General features: G+C 41.5%; 1 protein-coding gene across 1 annotated transcript in view; it reads right to left on the minus strand.

The window, feature by feature from the left end:
- The window catches only part of LOC125452996 (NAD(P) transhydrogenase, mitochondrial-like), a 189,666-nt gene extending 180,047 nt beyond the window's left edge, over positions 1-9,619 (minus strand). The window contains exons 1-2 of the mRNA XM_048532046.1: positions 9,478-9,619; positions 1,487-1,716 (exon numbers count right to left, since the gene is read on the minus strand). Coding sequence (XP_048388003.1) covers positions 1,487-1,716; positions 9,478-9,619 — 372 coding nt within the window. The remainder of the gene's footprint in view (positions 1-1,486; positions 1,717-9,477) is intronic.

The following is a 9,619-nucleotide window of genomic DNA, read 5'->3' on the forward strand; positions in this document are numbered from 1 at the left end:
ATCCTTTGGGGCATGACAGGATAGACGCAGAAAGGTTGTCTTTCCTTGTAGGAGAGTCTCGGACCAGAAGGCATCATCTCAGAATAAGGGCTGTGAATACAGAGAGGAGGAGGAGTTTCTTCTCGCAGAGGGCAGTGAGTTTGTAGATTTCTTTACCACAGAAGGCTGTTGAGCCTGCGTCATTTCGTAGATTCAAGGCTGGGATGGACAGACTTTCAGTCTGTAAGGGAATCAAGGCTGTGGGGAAAGAGTTGAGGATCACCAGATCAGCTATAATCTCAGTGAATGGTAGAGTAGGCTTAATGACCTAAATGGCCTACTTCTGCTTTGTCTTATAAGGCCATAAACCCATGTGACATAGGAGTGGAAGTAAGGCCATTCGGTCCATCGCGTCCACTCCACCATTTAATCATGGCTGCTGGGCATTTCAACTCCACTTCCCGACACTCTCCGCATAGCCCTTGATTACAGTCCAACATGAAACACAGGCATTAAATCTGAATAAGGGAAATTATGAAAGCATTTATGAAGGTACAAGATGGCTGAGTCAGATTGAGAAAATTCATTAAAAGGTGTGACTGTACATTCCTAATGAATCGTGTTTAGAGAAGTTTATATGTCTCACTGCAACTATACACTCTCTCAAAGTGGAAAATCTCCAAAATTCTAAGCAATGATTCCTGCTATATCCCACGAGTCACTAGCTGACACTTGGAAAAAGACCAGAATATTCCAACACTTTGTTTCTTGTTTGCATGTCAGTACACTAATTCCAAATCCATGAACTATAATTTTAAATCTCTTATGCGAGACCTTATCAAACGCCTTCTGCAAGTCCAATTAAGTCACGTTCACTCCCCCTCATCAACTCTATGAGTTACATTTTCAAAAATTCCAGTAAATTTGTCAAGCGTAATTTCCGTTTCATAAATCCATGCTGACTCTGTCCAACCTTGTCACTGTTTTCCAAGAACTCTGCCACTATATCTTATTTAATGAACTCGAGCAATTTTCCTGCTACTGATGCCAGGCTAACCAGTTTGTAATTCCTTATAACACGAACTGTTTCCTTGAGGTTCAGGGAAGTAACTTGCATTGAAGGAGCTTTTCTCAAGATAATTTTTAATGGATTACCATTTTTACTGAAGGTTAGAAATTAATTAAGCAATTCTGAGCAAAATTAAATGAGTAGCTTGAACAAGCCTGAGGTAAAATTCTTCAGTGATTCAGTTTGCAGACCACACATACAAATCGGTTCTCCCCATCTAAAATGTACTTTTCCATTAAAAGACAGGGATTAACAGATTCACATTAAGCACACATTCATAACTCCATCAACCAGACAATCTACCATATTGTCCAAAATGGATCTGGAGACACAACATTTGCTGCTAAAGAAAAATAAAACTGTAGCTTACTGACTTGAATGCATGGTACAAAAACAGAATAAGGTACAATAGTTTAAAGATATAAGAACAAATCTTACCTTGACAACAAGGTCTGAACCCAGGGCCTCCTTCGTCCCCATAATTTTGGCACCAGCTCCTCTGTATTGGTCATCGGAGAATTTAGATGCTTCACCAGCACCAGATTCTACCACAACATTAAATCCTTGCTTCACCAGAGCCTGAACACCGCCTGGAGTCAAAGCCACTCTCTTCTCATTCTGGAAGATCTCTTTTGGGACTCCTACAGCCAGCTGTTTATAGGGAATTCCTACCATCACAAACCAACATTCCACCTGTTAAATACTGCAATAAATTAAACCACACAGCAAATAAAGCAAGACTATATTATGCTCTTTTTAACCATTTTACATAATCATTCACACCACATTTTCTCCCCAGATTCTACCTAAGGCAACATTGGTTGAAGCTCATCGATATTGTTTCTCATAAAACAGTTCCAGCATTTGAAAATTTTAAACAGCTTTAGTATAAAAGTCACCACTGCAGACAAAATTAAAATGAATTTTAAAGAAAACATGGCTCAAAAATCCCAAATTACAAAAGTTAGATATATTTGGATAATCAGAAACAGAATCTCAGAACTGTTATGGAACAAAAGGAGGTATTTTTGGCTTCTCGAACATGCACCAAGTCTATTACCTAGTGCCAATCTCCTGCCTTTTTCCTAGACCCTTGCACACTATTTCTCTCCACATAATCATCTAATGCCCTCAAGTGTCTCAGTTGAACCTGCCTCCGCCTCACTTCCAGGCAGTGCACTCCAGACCTTAACTACTTGTGTGAAAAAGTTTTTTTCTCACAACACCCTTGCATCACTTGCACATCATTTTAAATCTACAACCTTATTTGTTTCCCATTCCAAGTGTCTATCTGTCGCTCATGATTTTGAAAGTCTCTATCAAATCTCCTCTCAGCCTTCTTCTCTCCAAGTTTCAACATTCCAGGAACCATTCCTGTAAATTGCTTCTGCACTCTCTCCACTGCATTCACATTCTTTCTACAATGTGGATCCCACAACCATATACAACACTCCAGCTGAGGTCTAACAAGCATCCTGTATATGTTCAATATCACTTCCTTGCTCTTATACTGTAAGCCCCAAGTTATATAGACAAGATCACTGCATGCTTTATTAACTGCTCTCTCTACCTGTCCTGGTGCTTTCAATGACCTGTGCACATATACACCCAGGCTCCCCCGCCCTCCCTAACCTCACACCGCTTTTAAAATTGTATCCCCTATTTTATATTATATTTCAATGTTCTTCCAATCAAGGTGCATCACCTCACACGTCACTGACCTCATCTGCCACCTATCTGCCAATAGCACTGATCTTTCAATGTCCTTTCAGAGTTCTGCACTGTCCTCCTCACAGGCACAACTTTAATGAACTTCCTCAACTTTTAGTTACTAAGAGCTGGGGAGAAAATGGTGCTTTATAGTGCGGAATAACCCTGTATTAAGGAAGCACATTTCTTTAAGAATTTTAATTGACCTTAGAAGGAGTACTTATCTTTTTTTTATTCAGGTTAAAGCACCTGTAATCAACCACATATTACAGCCAAGTTTTAAGAGAAATTCATAAACAGAATGTGGAAGTGATGGATCAAGGATTTGAGTATCAGCATCAACCAATCCAAACTTACACTAAGTACTCTTGGTAATCATATCAAAGGATCCATTCTTAACTGTTTGCTGGAAAGTTCACTACCACAGACAGGACCTAACTCTTTATGTCTTGGAACAAAATTTCTCAAAATGTAAACACAGAAAATACATGTGCCGTTGGAGTCACAGGGTGAAAATTAAGTGTTCTCACTGATGACGGTATGTACCGAAAATGGAGCAAGTTTTCAAAACTGTCTAAGACGTAGAAAATACCACCAAAACAGATTCCAATGATAGGGAGGTGTCAGTGTTGGACTGGGGTGGATAAGATCAGAGGTCACATGGCACTAGGTCATTGTCCAAGAGGTTTATTTGAAAATGCAAGCTTTCAGGGCACTACTCCTTCAGCAAATGAAGTCAAATAGTTTCAGTGTACGTTTTATTGTCTTGGCAACAAGTTTAGCAAATGGAAATGTAAACTGATTTTAAAGCCCTTACGATTTAACTAGATTGACTAGATTAATTTTAACTCAGCATCCCTTCTGAAACAACAGAAGATTTCAGAAATCTTGACAATACTTCCACAACTTCAATCACTTGCCCTAATGAAATAATTTGGCCTGAGTAAAAAGCAGCAGCTATTGATTCAGCAAGAGAACTGGTCAACAAAGACTCTGGTCCAAACCATATCTCAACTCCCTCTGTTCTAGCAGTACTAAAGGAAGACAAACACATGGTTAATCAAAGTGAGCCACTGCCCAGGACCAAACTGCTTTAGTCATGTACAAGGAAATGGATGCTGGCATTAACAGTGCTATCAAGCAGCACTTGTCTTCTGCTGTTCAGTTTAGGTTCCAACAGGGCCTCTTAGCTCCTGACTTAGCTTGGTTCAAACATGAGCAAACGAGCTGCACTGCAGAGTTGAGGTCTGAATGACAGCGTTTGACATGAAAGCCACTTTTGACCGAGTGACCAAGCACTTTCAAACTGGGGTCAATGAGATGAGTGAGAAACTCTCTCCTGGTTGGACTTTTATCGGACACATAGGAAGATGGTCGTGGTTGTTAGTCAGTCATCTCACCTCCAGCACATCTCTGCAGGAGTTCGTCAGGGTAGTGTCCGAGGTCCGACCGTCTTCAGCTGCTTCATCAATGACCTTCCCTCCATCATAAGGTCAGAAGTGGGGATGTTCACCAATGATTGCAGAATGCTCAGAACCATTCATGACTTCTCAGATACTGAAGCAGTCCGTGTTCAAATGCAACAACAGCTGGACAACGTCCAGGTTTGGGCTGACGAGGGACAAGTAATATATGCACCACACAAGTGTCAGGCAATGACCATCTCCAACAAGAAAGAATCTACGCATATTCGATGTCATTATTATCTCTGAATCCCCGTTTATCAAGACCCACCAACCAGAAACTACAGTAACAGTCAGAATAGGTCAGAGATTTGGAATTCTGCAGCATATAACTCACCTTATGGCTTTCCAAAGCCTGTCCACCATCCCTGTCAGGAGTGTGATAAAATACTCCAACTCGTCTAGATGACTGCAACTCCAACAACAGTCAAGAAGCTTAATACCACACATTACAAAGCTTGACTGGCATCCCATCCACTGCCTTTAACATTCACTCCCTCCAGTTTGAGTGGAGTGGAAGCATATGTGTTATCTACAAGATACACTGAAGCAATTCACCAATGCTCCTTCAACAGCACTTTCCAGACAGGCAACCTCTACAATCGGGAAGGACAAGGGCAGTAGATCAATGGAAACACCATCACCTGCAAGTTCTGCTCCAAGTCTTGTGCCATCCCGCCATGGAAATATATCACTGTCTCTAGGTCAAAATTCTGGTGCTCCTTCCCTGGCAGCACTATAGATTTGATTACACCCCATGGAGTGCAGCAGTTCAAGAAGGCAGCACTCTACCAGTTTCTCTAAGGCAACTAGATATGGGCAATAAATGCTGGTCTAGTTAGTCAATGCCCACAACCTGAGAAAAATAAATTAAAAATACAGACCTCCCTGATGTGCACAATTCCAAAGGCTGTAAATATGTAAATGATTGATAGCAAATGGGTATATTTATCATTTGACTATCATTTATCTGGATATGGTGGTATACTGTTAATTTTCCAGGGCAAGTAATTTAGACATTGAGACTTCATATTGACAGCTGACCTGAGGCAGTTGGAATGGGAAGAGAGCCATGTGAAGTATGGATTGGAGAAACTGAATGTTTTAACTCATTCTAATTTACTTATCTGTCCCTAGCTCCCACAAGCTGCTTGCAATACTTATAGATATAAGATGGAGCTACAGATAACTTTCAAATTAATCCAAACTTTCAACCTGGATCTGTACATACTCAGTATTGAAAATGTGCTAGAAATAATATGAACTCTGTACAAAGTTAATTAAAGAACAGAGCCGTCTTATTAAGAAATGACCATACTTTAAAATACCCTTGTACACTTTTAGTGTCCCAACTTTAATCGTAAGGATTTGTCAACTTAGGAGACAAACAGCTGAAGTGATGGCAACTTGGCTGGAAATTAGAAACAGTGTAGGGGCAAAGGGTAGTTAGTAAAATTGGAGAAAGGCACAAACTAGTGCTGCAACAGATTCAGAACTGGTAGCACCGTTATTCATAAATGGCATTATATCATTTCAATTCAAGAATAATACATTCACAAGATGACCAGCCTCCAACAATCACAACCATTTTTCTTTGCAGTAGGTTCGACAGCAGCCAGGGGAGATTTTCCCTTTGATTCTCACTAACTTCGGTGTTGCCAGGGCTCCGCAATGTCACACGTGCCAAAGTACTCTCACCACTGGAGTTCAGCTCATTTGTTCACGCTTGGACCCAGGCTGTGATGATCATGAGAAGTCTGATGGGATAGCAATTGGCCAGTTTGGATTTGTCCTTGTTTTTGTGAACAGGACATAGCTGTGCAATGTTTCACTGTTGATAGGTGCCAGTGTCGTAACTGTAGCTTAGCTAGGGGCATGATTAGATCTGGAGCATGTCTTCAGTACCACTGCTGGAATGTTGTCAGGGCCCATAGCCTTTACAGTAGCCAGTGACTTCTGCTGCTACTTGATATCATGTGGAGTGAAGTGAATTAGCATCTGTGACCTTGGGACCTTAGAAGGAGGTCATCTGCTTAGCATTTCTGTCTGAAGGTAACAGCTTCATGCTCGTTATAGAGTTATAGAGCCATGCAGCCCAGAAACAAACCCTTCGGTCCAACTAGTCCATGCAAACATAATCCCAAAGTAAACATGCCTGCTCCTACCTGCCTGTTCCTGGCCCATATCCCTCCAAACATTTCTTTTTTGTGTAATATCCAAATAGTTTTAAACATAATTGTACCCACTTCCACCTCATCCTCAGGAAGTTCATTCCACACACAAACCACCCTCTGCGTAAAAAAATGGCCTCCTTGTCTTTTTTTGAATCTCTCTCTTCTCAACTTGAAAGTGTGCCCCCAGTCTTGAAATTCCCCAACCGTGTGAAAAGACAACTACCATTAATTCTACCTATACCTCTCTTTATTTTATAAACTTCTTTCGGGTCGCCACTCACCCTCATACCGTCCAGTGAAAAAAGTCCCAGCCTATCCAGCCTTTCTTTACAAGGTCAAGCCTTCCATAACCGGTAACATCCTGGTAAATCTCTTCTGAACACTCTCCAGCTTAATAATATCCTTCCTATAACTCTTTTGTATCGGCTCCTGAACTCCCCCATCATTGAGGACAGGGCAATTTGTGCAATCTCCTGCTCCACATGGTTGTTGAACTGTACACAACTATTCATGACAGATTGTGTGAGGACTGCAGAGCTTAGATTAGATCAACCAAATGTGAGATTAGTTTGCTCGCTCTATTACATGCCACTTACACAAAAACCAGACAGGTACAAACCATTGAAAACAGGAGACATTCCTTTGCTCACAGACTGCGCAGAAAGTGAATTTTGCTGTCACAGGAAGTGATTGAAGTGAATGCTTTCAAAAGAGAACTAGATGCATACATGAGAGGAAACAGAGGTATGGACCAGTGCAGACTGGCTGGGTCTGTTTCTGAGGTGCATATTCTATGCAATTAGGTAAAATTAGCTTCTGAAAGCCTTGTTACATTTCTTTATTGTTCTTTCTCAAAATAGATTATTGACTATACAGATATATCAACTATACAACATGCTGTCGTTTATACTTAAAAGATTAATAAAGATTATCAAAATATTTTTAAAATCTAATATGGCATCCCTTTAATGACAGTAATACATTTATATGAACACTTCAGGAAATAGCATATTCACTTAAATAATTGATTTAAACTATTCTAAATGAGGTGGCATTGAACTTACAGCACGAAGAGGCCATTCAGCCCAATGGGTTTATGATAGGATTTACGCTTCACACAAACACCGTTTCACACCATTTCATTTAATATATCAACGTAACTTTTGATTCCTTTGGTCTTTTGTGCGCTTATCTAGCTTTCTTCTTAACTATATTGACTCTATTTATAGAACATAGAACATAGAACATAACAGCACAGTACAGGTTGTTGCAATTATTCCTTGCGATGGTGAATTCTACTTCCTGGGAAAAGTTTTTCTTGAATTCCCGGCTGGATTTATTAGTGTGATGATACTCTGCTTTTAAGAGGTGTATTTTGCCCTTTCTTTTAATGAAGAGAGATTGAGATAGAGGTGTTGATCAGTCTGCTCAAAGTCAATGAATTAAACAGATGCCTTGGGGTTCTTTAGATTTCAAGACACTTCTTAGAAGCCTCTGATTTGTTTGGGAAAAGAGACTATCTGTTGGTAGTGATAATGGCAACTGCAGATGCTGGAGAATCCAAGATAACAAAGTGTGGAGCTGGATGAACACAGCAGGCCAAGCAGCATCTCAGGAGCACAAAAGCTGATGTTTCGGGCCTAGACCTTTCATCAGAAAAGGGGGATGGGGAGAGGGTTCTGGGATAAATAGCGAGAGACGGGGAGGCAGAACGAAGATGGAGAGAAAAGGAGATAGACAGAGAGGAGAGTATAGGTGGGAAAGTAGGAGGGGAGGCCTCCCTAACCTGTTCTTCCTCCCACCTCAAGCCGCACTTCCATTTCCTACCTACTAACCTCATCCCACCTCCTTGACCTGTCCGTCTTCCCTGGACTGACCTATCCCCTTCCTACCTCCCCTCTCCACCTATCTTCTTTTCTCTCCATCTTCGGTCCGCCTCCCCCTCTCTCCCTATTTATTCCAGAACCCTGTCCCCATCCCCTTTTCTGATGAAGGGTCTAGGCCCGAAACGGCAGCTTTTGTGCTCCTGAGATGTTGCTTCGCCTGCTGTGTTCATCCAGCTCCATACTTTGTTATCTGTTGGTAGTGCCAGCCATTATAGCCCAGGCCTAATTAACCCAGAGGGGTGCTGGGAGTCACTTCATTGAACGGCCCAATCAACATCACAAAACAGATTTTCTGAAGGTGTTCACATTGCTGATTGTGTGCCTGGTGTGTGTGCAATGGTTGTTATGCTTCCTACACGACAACAGTGATAGCACTTCTAAAGTACTTCATTGGCTGTTATACGCTTTAAGGTGTCCAAATTTTCTCTTTTGCAACTCATATTTTTGATGGTTTTGTTTTATTCACTCATGGGACATGGGCATTGCTGGCTGGCAAGCATTCAGTGCCCATCTCTAGTTGCCCTGAAGAAGGTGGTGGTGAGCTGTTTCCTTGAACTGCTGCAGTCCATGCGCTGTAGATTAACCCAATAAGTCCCTAGAGAGGGAATTCCAGGATTTTGACCCAATGACAGTGAAGAAGTGGTGCTATATTTGAAAGACAGGGTGGTGAGTGGTTTGGAGGGGAACTTGCTGGAGGTGATTTTCCCATGTATCTGCTGCCATTGCCCTTCTAAGTAGTAGTAGTCATGTGTTTAGAAGATGCTGTTTAAGAATCTTCTGTGAATTTCTGCAGTGCATCTTGTAGATAGTACACACTGCTGCTACTGAGCGCTGGTAGTGGAGGGAGTGGATGCTTGTGGATTTTCACTGAAGTCATATTAATCGTCACTCGAATACTTTCCTTATGCTAAGGCACATATTATATTACTTCTATTATCTTGAATTACTTCAGTTTTCAGGGTTATTACTACTTAATATTATGAGGCAATAGGTAGCATCACAGCAGGTAAAGCAAGTTGGGATCAGAGGGCAAAAAAAAAGTCAACTCTGACAAGATGCTGTCCCTATGTGGGTAACAGAGTGCATCTTCAGGAAGTAATACCATGGTAGAACCACAGCAGAATGGCATCCTTACACATCACCCCAAAGCATAACAAGATTCAAATGATTGCCTCTATAAGCTGTCTTTGCTGTACCTGGTTTCTGGCAACAGGAGGCCTGGTGCATTCTGAACTGCCGTGAACATTGGGTCCTCACCACCTGCAATTTTACAGACGCCACTATGCTGAGAACAGGAGTGGAGCAGCTGGTGACCACAGGGCGGAGAAGGGTTGCCAT

The sequence above is a fragment of the Stegostoma tigrinum genome, chromosome 1 (assembly GCF_030684315.1).
Source record: "Stegostoma tigrinum isolate sSteTig4 chromosome 1, sSteTig4.hap1, whole genome shotgun sequence".
NCBI classification, from domain to species: Eukaryota; Metazoa; Chordata; class Chondrichthyes; order Orectolobiformes; family Stegostomatidae; genus Stegostoma; species Stegostoma tigrinum.